Here is an 18,513-nt window from a genome sequence, read left to right as displayed (position 1 = left end):
TTAAATATGATTGTTTGGAATATTAAGGGTGCTTCTAATAAGTTAGCCCGGGTGCATTGTAAGGAACTTGTTAAGAAATTTAGACCTGTTTTCTTTATTGTGGTTAAAACTCACTCCCCTTTTCAGCATTTAAAATTATTTTGGGAAAGGTTGGGGTATCACTCTGTTGGTATAGTAGAAGCAGAGGGGCATAAGGGAAGTATTTGGTTTCTATCCTCTATGAAGGGTGTTTGTTGTAAGTTCATTGATGCTTTTGATCAGGGTGTTACTGTTGAGGTTCACTTTGATAATTTAATTTGGAGGTGTAGTGGTATTTATGGCAGTCCTCAATTTAAGAAAAGGGTTCTCCTTTGGGATTATCTTGTTGCACAATCCATGGTTTTTCAAGAACCTTGGATTGTTCTTGGTGATTTTAATGAAGTCAAATTTTCTCATGAATCTAAAGGCTGTTAATTTTCTCATCAAAGAGCAGACATGTTTGCTACTTCATTAGGGGATAGTGGTTTATTTGATTTGAAGACTATTGGGAGGCAATTTTCTTGGTACAGGAGGGTGAAAAATTATGTTGACGTGGCAAAAAAGCTTGATCGAGTCTGTATAAATAGTAGTTGGTTATCTATCTTTCCAGAGGCTTATGCAGAAGTTTTAAATAGGCTTCAGTCTGATCATTGCCCTATTCTGGTGCGTTGTAAAGGTCGTCCTCAGCCTAAAGGGAATCGACCTTTCCGATTTGTTGCTGCTTGGGCTACTCATCCTGGGTATAGAGATATTGTGAACCAGTCATGGTGGTCTGGTAATTGAGGGATTCATGGCAAGCTTTCGGAAGTACAGAAGAATTCACTAGAGTTTACCTCGAAGGTATTTGGTAACATTTTTGTTAAGAAATGTGAATTAGAGCAGCAGATTAATTATTTACAAAAGCGTTTGGAAGTGGTGGATAGTATTTATTTGCGTCAGAAAGAGCAACAGTTGCTTGGTGATTATAATAATACTCTAGTGCAAGAAGAGCTCCTATGGTTCCAAAAGTCCAGAGAGCAGTGGGTTAGGTTCGGGGATAGGAATACAAGATTCTTTCATATTCAAACTCTTGCGCGAAGGAAGCATAATAAGATTCATGGCCTTTTTCTCAAGGATGGAGTATGGGAAACTGATCCAGAGGTTCTGAGTCAAGAAGCAGAGTCTTTCTATAAAAGCTTATTCTGTCATTTGGATGATGTTGATTTGGGTTGCCTTGGTGATGTGCCTCTTCCTTCACTAAATGAGGAAGCTTGCAATAATCTTACGGCACCAGTTACTATGGAGGAAGTCAGAACAGCTGTTTTTCACATGAACTCTTTTAAAACTCCGGGTCCTGATGGATTTCAAGCTTTCTTCTTCAAAGAATATTGGGAGATCATTGGTCTTGATGTTTGGAAGATGGTTAAGCAGGCATTCTCCGGTGTTACTCTTGATCCGAGAATGTTGGAGACTTTACTGGTTCTTATTCCAAAGGTTGAATCACCGGTATCTATGAAAGATTTCAGGCCGATTAGTCTCTGCAATGTAGTTTACAAGATCATCACGAAGGTCCTTGTTAATAGGCTTCGTCCTCATCTTGCGGATATTGTTGGCCCGCTTCAAGGAGGATTTATTCCGGGACGAGGAACTCCTGACAACATCATTATTGCTCAAGAAGTCCTCCACTTTATGAGGAAGACTAAATCAAAGAAAGGCACACTGGCCTTTAAGATTGATCTGGAGAAGGCTTATGACAGAGTTGACTGGAGGTTTTTAGCTCATACCCTTAAGAGTTTTGGTTTTCCTATTCCTACACTTAATTTGATTATGAATTGTGTCACTGCTTCTTCTTTATCTATTCTTTGGAATGTGAGTCGTCTGAATGGCTTTACTCCTAGTCGAGGTCTTAGACAAGGAGACCCTATGTCACCCTATCTTTTTGTGTTGTGTATGGAGCGATTGGCATGCTTTATTAGTCATCAGGTTGATTTGGGCTTGTGGGAGCCGGTTGCTATTTCTAGAGGGGGACCAAGAATATCCCACTTAATGTTTGCGGATGACTTGCTTCTATTCTGTAAAGCTACAAAGAGACAAGTGCAAAATGTGATTTTGGTTTTAGAGACTTTTTGTAAAGAATCTGGGATGAAGATTAATGTGGAGAAGTCTAAAGCGCTTTGCTCTAAGAATGTCTCTGCAACAAGGAAAGAGATTTTCACTGGAGTATCCTCTATCATATTTGTCCAGGACTTGGGCAAGTATCTTGGAGTTACCCTTAGCCATTCTAGGGTGACTCGTTCAGCTTTCAATGGTGTCCTGGATAAGGTTCGGAGTAGGCTAGCAAGCTGGAAAGGGAGTTTACTCAATCGGGCTGATAGACTCTGCTTGGTTAATTCTGTTGTCGCCGATATTCCCACGTACCAGATGCAGGTCTCTATTTTTCCCAAAGGAATCATTAGTAAATTGGAGTCTATGATGAGGAATTTTCTTTGGAAAGGACAAGTTGATGGAAGTGGATTGAATCTTGTTAGTTGGAAGGTACTAGTTACTCCAAAAAAATATGGAGGTTTGGGGATTAGAGATCCTTATTGTGTAAATATTGCTCTTCTTGGGAAGCTAGTTTGGACTTTTTTCCAGCAGCCAAACAAGCTATGGGTCCAATTGTTGGATTCTAAGTACCGATCATCTCTATATGACTGTTTTAGTTATCCTAAGAACAAGGACTCTCCCATTTGGAGGTGTCTTTGCAAGGCTTGGAAAGTGTTGAAGGATGGGTTTGCTTGGTGTATTGGAGATTTGAACCAGAATTTTTGGTTTTCTAGCTGGAGGAGAGAAGGACGGTTATCTAATGAGATGGATTATGTTCACATTTTTTATTCGAATCTCCGGATACAAGATATTTGGTCGGTTGGTAGGTGGCATTTGGATACTCTTTTATTCTCCTTTATCTCAAAATCTGAAAGATAATATTCTCTCTTACAATCCAGATGAACAAGCAGGTCCGGAAGTGGGTTGGTATTGGAGTGGGTCTGCTGCCAAAGTCTATAACTCACGCAATGGTTACTTGTGGTTGTGTAAGCAACTGTTTGGTTGGGAGGAGCGGGAGAATTGGCTTTGGCTTTGGCGTCAGCTTGTTTCGGAAAAGCATAAGTTTTTGGCTTGGTTGTGTCTTAAGGAGGCTCTTTCTACTGCAAGTTTTCGCTTTAGAAGAGGGATGTCGTCATCGGATAGGTGTCCAAGATGTCTTTCTAGCCAGGAATCGGTTTTACATTGTATTCGGGATTGTCCAAAAGCTCAGCTTGTCTGGCATAGGTTGGATATTTCTTGTCATCCTTTGGATTTGAAGAACTGGTTCTTGTATCATAGCAGAGAGTATTCGTTCAAGTTCTTTTCGGGACTTTGGTGGATATGGCGAGCAAGGAATAATGACATATTTAATCCCCATGAAACTTGGCCTCCGGAAAAAGTGATTTGTCTGGCATTAACTTCAAAAAATGAGCTTAGGAATATTTTTGAATTACAACGTATGTCCCTTCCCTCTACTCTAAATGGTTTTTGGAATCCCCCATCCATTGGTACTTTTAAGATTAATTGTGATGCTAGTTATTTTGGTTCGGGTGATAGTGTTGGTTTTGCTTGTGTTATTAGAGATTGTAATGGGAGTTGGCAAATGGGGTGTTTGGGAATGATTGAGAGTAATAGTATTCTTCAAGGAGAATTGTTTGCTATTTGGAGAGGATATCTCTTAGCTTGGGATGTGGGTCAACGAGATGTTATTTGTGAGACGGATTGTGTGGAAGCATTTAATCTTGTTACTCAAGATGGTTTTGGGTTTATTGATCCATTGGTGCTCAAAATAAGAGATATCATGCATTGGAATTGGCGTGTTGACTTTCGTTTGATTATGAGAGATGCAAACACGGTGGCAGATACTATGACAAAGATGGCGATGAAGTTACAACTTTCGCATGTGGAGCTTCTTTCACCTTGGGAAGAGTTTAAGAGTAGTCTTAAACGGGACTGCCCCTCTATTTAACCAGTTTCTTGTTTTGTTTGTTTTGTTTTTCTTTGTTTAATTTATTTCAGTCACCAAAAAAAAAAATCTCATTTTAAAGTGACGTTTTATCGCGAATATATATATATATATATATATATATATATATATATATATATAATATGTCTAATTGTAAAAAATCTACTATTTTTATACGATTAGATTAGACATATTTATATTCAATTTATTTAATTATTTAATTATAATTAATTATATTAAAAAATTAGATTAAGATTATGATAGACTAATTATACTATTATTACTTAATTATATTAAAAGATTAAGATTATGATGGATTATCATTATTTTTATTACTTTTTACTTTTTATATTAATTTAGATATTTAATTTCTTTTTATTATTATTTTTTATTCTCTTATTTTATGTGTTTATTCCCATAAATCTTGCTAAATTAAACAAGGTACTGTATATCTTCTTTTTATTCCTCTTTTATATACATATAAAATTTATTAAATTATTTTTATTCCGTCTAATAATTTTATTTTTCTTTTATTTATATTTCTTTCCTTCAATATTTTATTGGTTCTTATATATTTTTCTAAATTTTACTTTAATTTATATATTTATTCTTATTATACCTAACATTTTTTTATTTATGTGTATTATACATTCTTATATATATTATAGAAAAATGATTTAATTCCATTAACTTGCCAATTTTTTTTTTGAAAAATCTAAAGCTAAAACACAAAAATATATTTATAGATATTTTACTTTTTTAACTAAAAAATGTAATTTTTTTACTATCTTTGTTGAAATCCTAAGTTAAATATGAATATTGATTTTTGAATTAGAATAAATATATTTTAAATTTTTTGCATATCAAAATAATATTCTATCAATATTAGAATTATTTAGATGGATAAATAATAGTGAATATAGAATTATTTAAGATGGATAGAAATAAGTACATCTTTTTATTGAAAATACGAATTTAAAAATATTATATTCAATTCTCAATAGTCAATCTCTCATTGAGCCATAAGATTTTTGAAGAAATGAAATAATTTTAGGTATATAATTTTTTGTAAAAATTTAATTAATTCAACATATTTTATTGTCGTTATTAAAAAAGTAAATTAAAATGACAATTTAATATTTTTATACTCTTAAAATATTATTTATTTATTTTTATAGCATTTTTTTATCATCCAATAATCACACTAATATAATTTAATTCAATAAATTTATTTATCATCATTTGATTGAATAAAAATTCTATTTTATCTGAAAATTTTAGGATTTCTCAACTTAAATATCATGCATGTTAAATCATTAAGAGATATAACTAAGAGCGCGGAAGCGTCCCTACATTTGAGAGCATGATTGATGAGATCAGAGAGCTTGGCTTTTGTGGTTCTTTGATCTTCGTCAACCAAAATCTTCTGTATCCCTGATAGGGCTGAATCACAACTCTACTGTGAAAAAAACGCTATGGAGGCGAGTTTGATGTGTTGGAGACCAAAATCCTGAAGTTATTATTTATATTTGAGTGTGACACTTATTAAACCCTAAAACTCAAATAAATTAGTATCTATGATTTTAATCTAATTTGTTCAAATCAAAAGTAATAATGACTTATTTAATTCAATATTTATGACAATAAATAAGTCATTTAATGTAAAATTACTTAATTTGCAATTATAATTAATATATGTATTGCTCATAAATATATTAAGAAATAATTTCCTAAGAATCTTCCATTTGGGCTATACATATATATTTTCCTGAGATAATCACATCTTATAAATTTTATGCGCACATCTGAATGTTATTTTCCTTATTAATTTAATAATATGGTCTGTCTCATATATAAGTATGAAATTACCGCAGTTTTTATCACGTTAGTGTCGCAACGAAACCACGATGATCGCCATACTAAAATACTCAACCACATAGATTTAATTTTGATGAGAAAATTCAGAAATTACATGCAAAAATAATCTCATGCATGCCTATTTTCAACTGGCCCAACTTAAATAAAAATTCTATTTTATTTGGTGACAAACTCAGATGAAACTGTAAGGAAAATGCCTAGACTCATAGCGATGGCGACTAAGTGATGAGTTTGTGGAAGAAAAAGAGAAGAACTTAACATACTCACAATGAGAGAGAGAGAGAGAGAGAGAGAGAGAGAGAGAGAGAGAGAGAGAGAGAGAGAGAGAGAGAGAGAGAGAGAGAGAGAGAGAGAGAGAGAGAGAGAGAGAGAGAGAGAGAGAGAGAGAGGACTCGACAGGAGAAAGGTGGTGACGGGCTCAACAATGATGATAACGGGATAAGCAGTGATGGCAACATGAGCTGTGAAAGGGGTAGACGACGATGGGCTCAACGACGATGACGGAACTATGAGGATTTTTGTGAAGAAGCCGAGAAGAAGAAGACTTTGGACGAGGATGACTGAGTTTTTCTTGCATGGCTATAGAGTATGGACTGAAGTTGTGAATCACTAAATCTGTGATGTGAGGCAAATCTTAATTCCGAAAAAGTGTTTATATGTATATATCCAAGGCAGGTACACCCTAAATCCGACTATACCTTTTTCTGAACAAAATCAGCCCCAACTCGGGTCAAGTTATTACCCTCCCCAACTAGGTATGGACGGGTCGGGTAGCTACGTATTCGGGTGCTCCTGTTAAGTCTAACCACGTATTGATACTCTATTTATTAAGGATTTACCGCTAGCTAATGGATTGCTACACACACAAGGCGAGATTCTAACTCCTAATAGTTATTTAAACAGATAAGTGAGATGATCATTCAACAAATTCAAATTGATTAAGACAAATACTAATTATTTTTAATATTTTAATATTAAAAATTTTTAGAATTTGACTTTAATTATAATTTTGTAAAATATTTATAATAATAATTATTACATATATTTTATTTAATTTTTTAATAGAATTTTTTATATAATTTTATGTATTATTCCGTACAAAATACAGAAATATACACTAATTTTATGCAAAATTACAAATAAAAATGTTCAGAAAATCCTAAAAAGTAAATTCCAAAATCGCTAGTGGCGAGTAGCCAGGCCACAGTAGCGGGTTTAGTTCGCATTATTTCACTTAAATCAAAGATCCGAAGTGCTTCAACTTGAGCTTTGTCCAAAAATAGGTTCAAGAATTAGATTGTCAAGTTAGGAATTTTTGCACCCTAATATTTCATCACATTTGTTAGCGGACAAATTTTTTTATAAAAAAATATATTTGAGATCAGATACGGATTCAGAAATATTATCATGGCGGTCAATAACATATATAATATTAAAAAATTAAGTAAAAAATTATATAATATAAGATATATTATAAAAATATATCGATAGAGAATATATTTTAAAGTACAAAAAATATGTGCGTACATTTTACTAACGAAGTGGTCGATTCTTCGTATCATAAAATTCATCGATAATAGAATTTGTGTCAAATTTTGTTACCTAGATTATTTTTTTATCAATAATTATGTACTCTCACTAAAAAATAATTACAATGGTAAACCTATTATTGATAAAAAAAAATCTAGGTAACATTTTTCAGCAATTTTCTTTTCAATATAACTAAAAGACAATTAGCAAAAAATTCATCTTTTATTTTATTTTTGAGTTATTCCTCACAATATTCATAGCGAAAAAGATCTCTTAGTTGTAGCAATTGAAACAGAAAGAATTAATACCAAATGAATAAAAAAGGACAGTCGCAAAAAGAAAAAATCCATTTTATGAAATTTAAAAAATTTTATTTAATTAAAAAATAATAGTAATAATATTCTTTTCAAATTTTTTTAATATTGTTATTTATTTTTTAAATATTAAAAATTATTAATATTTGTTTGGACTGAATCTTTTTATATTAGACTAAATAAATTTTTAAAAAAATTAAATCATACTTAATAATTTATTAATATTAAATTTTTTTAAAAAAAAAGTTGGGGGAGAAACTCGTCTCTTATATGTCCGTTTCTGTTTGAGATCTTGATAATCCAAATAAAATCTTTTATCTTAATCATTAAAATATAGTGATAAATAATTTAGAATAAATAATTATTTTATATATTACTATAAATTATTTATATTCGTAAATAAAATATTTAAATTATTTATTTATAAAAAAATCCCTCCTGCCTTCCATAGTTCCATTCATTTTTTAATAATCACAAAGCAAAAGGAAAGAAACTCCCTCTCTGGAAAACTCTACTCTGTTTCTCTGTGAACCAAAACAACAGAAAAAGAAAAAATGCAGAAGCAGCAAAATCCATTGGCACTGGATTCCGACCCACAATTGCCGCAAATTAAAATCCACCATCCGACCTCCCCCCGCCACCACCCCTCCGCCGTATCCACCGCAACCCCAACACCAACCGCCGGCGCACGCCGCAAAATTGGCGTAGCCGTGGACCTCTCGGACGAGAGCGCCTACGCCGTCCGCTGGGCTGTCCAGCAATATATCCGTCCCGGCGACGCCGTTATCCTCCTCCACGTCAGCCCCACTAACGTCCTGTTTGGTGCCGACTGGGGCTCCATCGACCTCGCCATCAACACTGACCCAGCTTTAGACGACGAAGGCATTACCACCACCGCTTCCATCAACGACAGTTCTGGCGGTGGCAGTGGCGACCACAACAAGCGCAAGCTCGAAGACGATTTCGATGCATTCACGGCGACAAAGGCCGCCGATCTCGCTAAGCCTTTGCGTGAGGCACAAATCCCTTTCAAGATCCACATCGTGAAGGACCATGACATGAAGGAGCGCCTCTGCCTCGAGGTCGAGCGCCTCGGTCTCAGTGCCGTCATCATGGGAAGCCGCGGATTCGGTGCCGTGCGTCGCGGCAGCGATGGGCGCCTTGGCAGCGTTAGCGACTATTGCGTGCATCACTGCATTTGCCCCGTTGTTGTTGTCCGCTATCCCGAAGATAAGGACGGCGGCCTCGCGGCTGGTGCTAGAGCTGGGGATGCCGTGGTGGCGAAGCAGGGTGGCGACGGCAAGGCTGTGATCAAGCCTGTGACGGCGGTGCAGGATCATAAAAAAGGTTAGGGATTTGAAGATATATTTTTTCTTTTTGTGACGGAAATGGAAATGGAATTGATGTGATAGTTGATATATCGATTGTGCGTTGATAAATGTATTGTCAATAGAAACTTGGGTAGTTGTTTAAGAAACCTGGATATGGGAGACACTACAAGCAACTAAATGTAAATGTTAGGATCAAATGACATTGTGTCAATTTAAGCAAAAGCTTTTATAGGATATATATTTTATTAATCTAACCATTAAATTGTAACAACATATAGTGAAGATCATTTATACCAAATTTCACTGAAATCGAACATCAATACCCATGTAATTGAATAACTTGTTTTTGTATATTTTGAATAATTATATTACGTCAATATTTAAGTATATAAAAGGTGTAGCAAACGATTTTGGATTGACAAGAAAATTTTTTAGAATGATGTATACAAAACATAAACTTCTAATCCAGTGGTTAGTTTTAAAAAAATTACTTGAAAAAAAAGTTATTAAATGTTATAACATTTACTTGAAGCTACGCTAGTGTTATTTGATCCTTACCAAATTTGGGATATGTCTTATCTGATTGGGGAATAGCAAGATATTATATATTAGGTGGTAGAATTTTCGTTGAATGACAGTGGAGATAAATCCCAACATTGAACACTGTGTCGCTAATTTTGTTTTTAAAGATGATGAAAACTTGACAAGGGCTTCGCCCTAATGTATTGATTGGGCCACTTTAGGCATAGCTTCATCTGATTTTGGTTTTTATCGTGTTAACTTGGTTACTTGGTATATGGTTGACTTAGATAGGCCATAGTAGGATGCTTTATGGCAGATTTTTTTTTTATTTTTGCTTGAGGTTTACATTTTCTTATCCATGTTAGTAATGATATTAGTTGAGGTTTACATGTTTTTTATCCATATTAGTAATGATAAGTCACCATTCACATTACTTCAAGAAGCAACCTAATCTTATGCTGAGATGGATTGGATTTTGAAATTGCATCCAATCCATGATAAGTCACTTTATGAATATGTCATTTCTAAACCTTAGGATATGGTTTGCCATTTGAGTGATATGCAAATGCATCCACTGGTTAAGCCAGGTTTCTATTAAATCCTGGCATTCACAATTGAGATGCTGGCAATTGTATTGCCTAAGGTTCGTGACATGCTTAACTCTTATGACTAGCCTTGAATATCCTTGCCTTCCATGGTTTCATTTGCATTCATTCTTTGTATTATGCTACACTAAAAGTGATATGAAATTATAAGCTATTAAGTTGACAGGCTTCTTAGGTTTCACTCATCCTGTTGTTTTATTGTTTTTCCTGTTGGTTTTGTTATGGATATGCAATTTCCAATTTGCATATTAAGATTATAGATGAAAATTGTATACTAGATAGCATCTGACACTAGGAAAACATTAACAACCTTGCTTACGTTGAATGTTTGATTCCTTGAATGACATTGAGCTAATTGAAGTTTCCTTTTCAAAATCTGTTTCCCCTCCAGCAATGCTCTATTGAATGATGATATGTGATTTTATTTTCTTAATCTCTGAGCTAATCAATCTGATTTTATTTTCTTAATCTCTGAGCTAATCAATCTGATTTATACATTACACATGTTACTGTGTTTTAGACCTGAGCGTTACATCTTAAGCTGATATTGATTTTGCTGGCATTCTTGATGTTTGGTTTTCTACTTAATTTTTTTCTTGTTGCGGAATTAAAATTTGAGCTTCTAATTGTCGGTTGATTTGGAGCAGAGCATTAGCTGAAGCCAAGTTGTTGGCCAAGTCGTTGCTTCAATCTTTTCACTGCAAGTGTGCTCTTATGCGTTCCTTCGCCCCCTCTCTATCATCTGCAACTATAAAGAAAAAGAAAGAAGCACATATATTTTCTTGATATCAGTGGTCAAATGGTATCCCCTTGTACCATGCTTCTTATTGGGGTCAACAATGCTTGTATATAAGTATATCAGATGTTACATTTTTTGATTCTGTTTAAAATTTTAAACTTTGTCATGAGATGCTTTCATTAATATATGTGTCTTGATTTTTCTCCTGTGGTTTGGATTTTTTATTGGATTGCAGAATGTATTTGATCCGAAAGGGATTGGTGGTAATGGTTATAGAGTGCTCTCTTTCTCTTTCTGTCAGGTTGTACTTAGTGCATTTCCTGCTTATGAACATTGAAAATGATTATGGCTAGTTTTTGTATGGATTAATATGGTAGCGAAACCTTTTTTGTTCCGAAGTTGTATATACTCTTTTCATGTAAATACATAAGTTTCACTGAATGGTTTTTTGGGTTTACTGTTCGCATTCTATATGTGGAAGTTTATACTATCATGATGAACGCTTTATAATTTACAGATTACTGTAGAGGTTTGATGATTTCTGCCTCTTAGTTGAACTATGAAACCCTTATTATTGATCACATAGAATGTAGTTAGTCACAGGATAAAAGTTGGGGTAAGTTTCGTTTAAGTAAATTTTAATTGTAATAAATACCCAAACAATTTAAGTGTAATAACCCTTAGCATCTTGTTCTTCGTTGGAGGTGGGTTAGCTTGGCAAGTCACTGTATATTGTTAGTATGGGAATGGGAACACAAAAGTGTAGTTGTAACTTGGAAGTTGGAATTAGTGCATAATATAGATATAGATAATGTACTAAAATTTAATATTTAATATATAGTTATATAAAAATGTGAATTTCGACTATAACATGAAAATAAAACCTATTTTAAGAGTATATTTCGTTCATAAAATAGAAAATGTTTTATTTCTTTTTTTATTGTAACGGATTAAGAATTTTTTTCGTCTTTCCAGGTCTTGGGTGAAAATCAAATTGTTTCTAAGGTTATTTTGCGTTCAAATCGTCTCTAACATTGAATTTTGCATTGACTAAGATTGACAACATACATCTGGTTGAATTACTAAATTAGATTTTTGTTTTATTTTATTTTATTTTCGGTTTAATTATTCTGCCGGTCTTTATAGTTTCACCAAATTTTCAATTAGATTCTTATACTTTTTTTCTTTTTAATTAGATCCTTGAACCAATATATTTTTTTTAATTAGGTCTCTACCGTAACAAAACCATTTGATTTAACGGAATATTCCATTCATAAATTGAATATTCCCTCCATTTTTTCTAAATTCATAAATTGTGTCTCCCTTTTTATTTTGAGAAAGACAAAATTAACCCTTCACTCTTCTTCCACATTTTCGTCTCCCTCCTTTGCTCCTGCCTCTCCCTCTCTCACCTTCATTCCTCTCACCTCTACCGCACCCCTCCTTCCTCTCCAATTCCACCCCCGACCACCTCTCCTTCCACCTCCCAAACTCGATTCAATGACCATAACACAAGGGATTGAAGGGAAGAAGGAGTTGGAGAAACTGCGGGCGAAAGAGAACATTCGAACGAAGTTCATCGCTTTGGAAAAGTTCATAGGTGTTGATGCGGCTGAGTGGCGGTGATGCTGACGATAAAGAAGGTCCAAACCCATGTGTTTTTCACGAAAGAAAAGCTCTCAGAACTATGCTGGGGTTTCCACTGAAGAAAAGCTCCCAGATCTGTTGCATCGACCTTTGAGACGGCCTCCGACACCGTCACATTCGGCTTCTCCACCTTTCCAGATCTGTTGCGTTGATCTAACAGGAGCATCGTCGAATCCTTCTTCCACCACTCTTCATGCCTCAAGAGAAAGAAAGACAATACGAAAGAGAGACCACAAAAGAGATATCACATTGTGAGGAGTCAGAAAGGGGTTGAGGAAGAGCGAGGCGGTGAAGGGCGATATGGCTGCTGCCATCGTTGTTGGAAGATGTTATCAACGAGCTGCTTTCTTCCTGTTTGTTGTCGGTGTTTGCCGTCTCAGATTTGACCTCTGTTCTGCTTCATTTTGCTTTTACCTTTTCTTCTGCTTCATTCTACTTTTGCTTCATTTTGCTTCAGCTTCATTTTATTTTTGCTTCATTATACTTCTGCTTTTACTTCTGTTTTTGAATTAGTTTTACTTCTGCTCAATGATTATGTTAAACAAAATTAATTGTGTTAAAAAATTCTGATTATAAATTCTGATTATGTGTTTTGATTATGTCATGACAAAAATTTTATTTTTAATCATACTAAAAATTAATTATGGCAAAAATTTTAGTTTTGAATTTGTGTTGTATGACATAATTTCTGCCATGAAAGAAGGGAGCTTGTTGGTAGAGGGAGGGTGGAGACAAAAAAGGAGGATGAGAAGATGGTGGAGGTGAGGGTGAAAGAAAGAAGAGAAAGGTGACGGTAGATTAGTAAATTTATACTTCATAAACGTTTTTTTAACTTTTACTGTTAATAAGGACTTAATTAAAAAATTTAATATAGTATAGGGACCTAATTAAAAAGAAAAAAAAAGTATAGGAACTTAATTGAAAATTTGATAAAGCTATAGGAATCGGCAGAATAATTTAACCTTTATTTTTTACTCTTTTTTTATTTTTCTTTTCTTCTTTATTCTTCTTCTTTATTCCACACAGTACATTTATTTTTTTCTTTTTTTTTTGTGTATGTAAGAGAATAATGGAGTTGGACACCATGGATATAATCCTAGGATTCAATAGACGCATGTTTCAATAAATCTTCTCACTCACAAAACAAGTGGAACAAATGTACCTTATTATGTTTGACTTATGTGGAGGAGCACATAAGAATGAAATATGTGAGTTATTCCAGTCCACCACTGAGTAAGTAAACTACATGGGATGTTTCTCAAGTCTAGAAAATAATCCATATTTCCCTAAATGGAGGAATCACCCTAATTTTAGTTGGGAGAATAAGGACAAGAATACTTCAACGTTCCATACCGATATCAAGTAAATCCAATGCAATTCCAGAATCTTCAGGAACCATCACCCCTTGAGCTTGTTATAGAAAAACTATCTCAATCCACTCTTGAACTTGCTGTGGAGAGACTATCTCAATCAACTGCTGAGTTTGTTCAACAAATCCAAAACTTCATGCAAGAGACAAGAACAAACTTCAAAAATCAAGAAATCTCCTTCAAAAATTTAGAGGTACAAGTGGAGCAGATTGCCAAGCAATTGGTAGAGAAGCCAACAAATTCCTTCCTGAGTGAAACAATGCCAAATCCTATGGAAAAATGCGAGGCAATTAATGTAAGGGGTACACACTACATGAAAAATATTAAGCACCATCAGATTTATCGTCAGATTTAGCGTTGGACGTTAGCAGTGAGATTTCTTTTGGATTTATCGGCAATAATGTCGTCAAATTCGTAAGGTTTAGTAATTATTGGCAGATTTTAGGATCCAACGGTAAATCCACCTGTAATATTTGGAGGAAAACAAAAATTAAATGGCGCGTTCATTACCATCGTATTTATCGGCAGATTTTTCCGACGATAAAGCCAAGTAGTGAAACGATGCGTTTTGGTGCCCCACAAAGTTTTACCGTCGAACTTTTCCGATGGTAACTAGGACGTAAATTCAAAACACAAACCCTCTTCCCCCTCATTCAGATTCACTCCCTCTCTCACTAAACTACTAAAACCACTATCTCCTTTCCTCTCCCTTCCCTCTCCCCAAAACAACCATCTGTTGTTGCTGACACCGCCACCACCACGGCCCCCTCTCCGTCGTTGCCAGCCCACCCACCCCCGAGACCCCTTCGTTCTTCTTCTTCTCCCTCTTCTCTCCTTGCCACTTCACCGTTAATCTTCTCCATTCTCCGAACCACCGGCCGCACCACAAAGCCACCACCGCCGCTCCCCAGCTTCACCTCTCTGGTGTCTGCTTGTCACTGCCACCACCACCACCACCGCGCAGCTTCTCCTCTTTGAATCAGTTTTGCCTTTGCAACAATAGATAATAGATTCAACTGTGAATATTAAAAATAGAAGCTTGTATGCTTAATGCTAATGCATGTTGAAATTCAATTAGATTATACTTTGTTTTGTTAATTGAAATCTCTATATTATGCTAAAATATTTTTTTGTAAATTGAAAAATTGTCATGCTATTCCTTTTATCAGATCCAAAAATGATTAAGAAATTAAGTTATATTAAAGCATATGTTGCTTAATAAGGATACATATTTGAAAAAAAATACAACTTTAACCTTTTCTTCTGTTTGATGAAAGTGGATATGGGTGTTTATGTCTGGTTGTTTATTTCCAACTATTTTTCTTTTAATAGATTATATCCACATGTATGTAAACTATATATTGAATGAAACATTATCCTAGCAGATTTTGTTAGTAGAGTGAAAAAATCTTTGTTTTCTATTTAATTTTTTTCCTTTTTTCTATGAAAACCTGGTTAGGTGATGTATATGATGAGTATGGAGACTGCGTTTTTATACATGTTTGAAGATGGCTGAATTTGAGTTTATGAATATGTTGAGATTTTGTTGATTGTTGAATTAGTTTTTCTTATTTTGATTTTGAATTTGAACTTTGAAATTCAACCTTGAAAAGTGTTTTGATTATTGAACTGAATTGCTGAATATTGTTACTGGAGTTGTTTGACATTGTCTGAAAGATGTGCATTGACTATGTTACTGCTGGTTTTGATAGATGTAGACATGATGACAAGAAGAGGTTTTGTGGATCAGGCCGCCAGTCGTGGTCGCAGCTGTGGATGGGGTAGAGGGAGGGTTTCTTTTGGTACCCCCGGTACTTCTGGATCCTCTCCCTCTACTCCGACCACCCCGGTCACGCCACAGGTTGTTGGTTTGGCAGACCAGCCATTCATCATGGTCCCTAACCCCAACTACATGCTGCCATCCACGGCGACGACGACGCCTCCTACTGCTCAGCAGCCTACATCCACAACGACGTTGAATTTAGCGACGGATGCTGTGGCCTCGGAGTCCAGCCACGACAATGAGGTAGCAACTGATGGAGCTCCACCACCTACCATCATACAGTTGCGCATTTGGCCTAATGACGGCATGGGATAAGTATCATGTTCAATGCTCATGTATTTTTTGTTTATTTTTTCTAGTTTTATTGATTATGATTCCCGTTGTTGCTGAGATTTCCTAAAAATTAATTCATGTTTAGTGGATTTAGGTTGATTTGGAATGCTTTTGGTTATTATCCTCTAATTTTATTGATTATGATTCCAATTGTTGATGAGATTTCTTGAAAATTGATTCTTGTTTAGTGGATTTAGGTTGATTCTTATTTGTGGGTTGTTGTTAGGTTTTTGTCAAACATGAATGCGTGTATTCAGGAGATGATGAATGTCATCAAGCTGATGTACGACCAGTATTGGCCTAGCTACACGAAGATTTCCGCTAAGACCAAGCAACGCTAGTTTGAGAAATGGGTGGTAATTGCTTTTATTATTTCTGTTTTAATTCTTTTTATCTAGTTTATATCCTCTATCTTGTCTAAATGAATTTAAAGCTTCATTGTTGCAGCTGTACTTCATTTGGAATGTTGAGCATGACCTGGTCCATCCAAATGATATTCGACTATAGGATGGGTCGGTGGCTCTAGTAGATGCTGGACGATGTACGCCATGGCCGGGACCAACGGACGTGCTGGCTCCGACCGGAGGTAAATAAGGGATTGTTTGCTCATTGGGAGAACGATATGGGGTTCATGCATTGCCATCACACCAACCGAGCTAACAGCGCATCAGAGAGGTCGTCAAAGAAGGGCCTGTTTTCTCATTGGGGTCTTTTTTGCCAACAGCCTCCGCACCTCGACGTTGAGGCCGTCATCAGGCTCGACCACCAGTTGAGCCGTCCAGTGCGAGGAATGTGTGGATTATTTGAGGCTCCAGGTGTAGGAGCTCCAATGCATTCTTCACCAATAGGCTCAAGAGCTTAACGACTATCGGGAGAGGTATCAAAAGATCCTCACCTGCGTGACATCTACAGATGAGCTCAGACTGAAGTTTAGAGAGTTGCTAGAGCAGATGCAGCATATGGAGGCTCAGATGGAGGTGTACCAGGCCCAGATACGCGCCGCTGACATCGACCCTGCTGGTGGCAACACCACTGTGGATGGCAGCGGTCGCGCTGGTGGCACGCGGACATCGTCACTTCCTCCTGAACCTCCAACTCAGGACCACGGGACTGACGACGATGACTATCTGAATCTGTAGATATTAAGTTTTAGTTTTATTGTTTCATACATTTATTTGGAGTACTTGACTTTTATTTAATTTGCACATTGTATTATTTATTTATTTTAAATAAAAATTCTTCATTCTTTATGAATTCATCACTAATTGTGTGAAAAAAATTTAAATTTAAAATTAAAATTGACCATTTATTTCAAATTAAAAAAAATGAAATAAAATGACATTACCATCAGAATTACCGTTGGAATAATCCGATGATAACATGGTTGCAAAAGATGTTTTGTCCCCAACATTACCGTCAGAAAAATCTGACAGTAATCCTGAGCTGGTAATCCGTTCTAAAGTCCAACGATAATTACCGACGGACGAAATAAAATTGACGGTAAGCATTTAACAATGAGGTTTATATCATCTAATTATTTTTTATGGTAAATCCGACGGTAAATTGATTACCATCGGATATACTTGAAGAATTCGACGGTAAATCTAACGGTACTCAACGTTTTTCTTATAGTGACATATCCTAGTGAATCAGAAAGATGTATGAGAGTTAATTTAATTAACTCATTGATCCAAGAAGTTCTTGATAAATGGCCTTTAAGAATTCTTCACAGCACTCAAGTTTTTAAAGAAACAGAAGAGTCGAACGATGAGTTGCTAATAGAGAAAATACCTTCAGATAACACCACGGAGAAAGAAGGATTGCTGCAAGTATTGAAGGAAAGTAAGACTGCTATTGGATAAATAATCAGTAATCTGAAGGGAATAAATCCCATGATGCGCATGCACAAAATTTTACTGGAGGAAGATTCTAAACCTGTGGTTCAAGTACAAAAAAGACTTAATCCAACAATAAAAAATTTGTTCATAACGAGGTAATAAAGTTGTGGAATACAATCCAATCAGTGAGTATCTTTTTCTTCTCTTTTCTATAAAAGTCTTTTCTTTTAATTAATTGAAAAAAAAAGAGAAAGAGAGCTGGCAACTAACTTCAAAAGTTGAAGTCTGGCACCTTCGAGGAGGCAAGGAAGTCGGCACCCAGTGCCTAGTGCCCATGTATTAGTGGCACCCAAGAGTCAAAGTTTATGATTTATTCCTTCCAAGTGTCTCAAAATTTTTGTTTAAGATTACATGCATGCTTATTTTTATTTATATGATCATGCCCACCACTATTTTGTTTGTCACTTCTCACTATTTTTCGTCCTTCTTTTCCAATAAAACACATACCTCCTTATACCACTTAAAACATTTAAACTTAGAAATTTGACAAATCTTAAGTTTGGTATAGTGTTAAAGAAAAAATAAGGGTTTAGAAC

The 18,513-nt window shown here is 35.2% G+C and overlaps 1 protein-coding gene across 1 annotated transcript; it reads left to right on the top strand.

Moving 5' to 3' along the window:
* Positions 1–8,206: 8,206 nt before the first annotated feature.
* On the top strand, positions 8,207–11,147 carry LOC130966430 (universal stress protein PHOS32-like). Its single transcript, XM_057891234.1, has 2 exons — positions 8,207–9,096; positions 10,855–11,147. Exons 1-2 carry the CDS (start codon positions 8,304–8,306, stop codon positions 10,860–10,862), a joined length of 801 nt encoding a protein of 266 aa, XP_057747217.1. The 5' UTR covers positions 8,207–8,303; the 3' UTR covers positions 10,863–11,147.
* Positions 11,148–18,513: the final 7,366 nt, after the last annotated feature.

The sequence above is a fragment of the Arachis stenosperma genome, chromosome 3, assembly GCF_014773155.1.
Source record: "Arachis stenosperma cultivar V10309 chromosome 3, arast.V10309.gnm1.PFL2, whole genome shotgun sequence".
Classification (NCBI taxonomy): Eukaryota; Viridiplantae; Streptophyta; class Magnoliopsida; order Fabales; family Fabaceae; genus Arachis; species Arachis stenosperma.
The sequence above is the reverse complement of the archived record's forward strand: the minus strand, read 5'-3'. Positions and strand labels throughout refer to the sequence as shown.

Coding starts and splice junctions, on each gene's coding strand:
- LOC130966430 (XM_057891234.1), top strand. CDS start 8,304: ATGCAGAAGCAGCAAAATCCATTGGCACTGGATTCCGACCCACAATTG.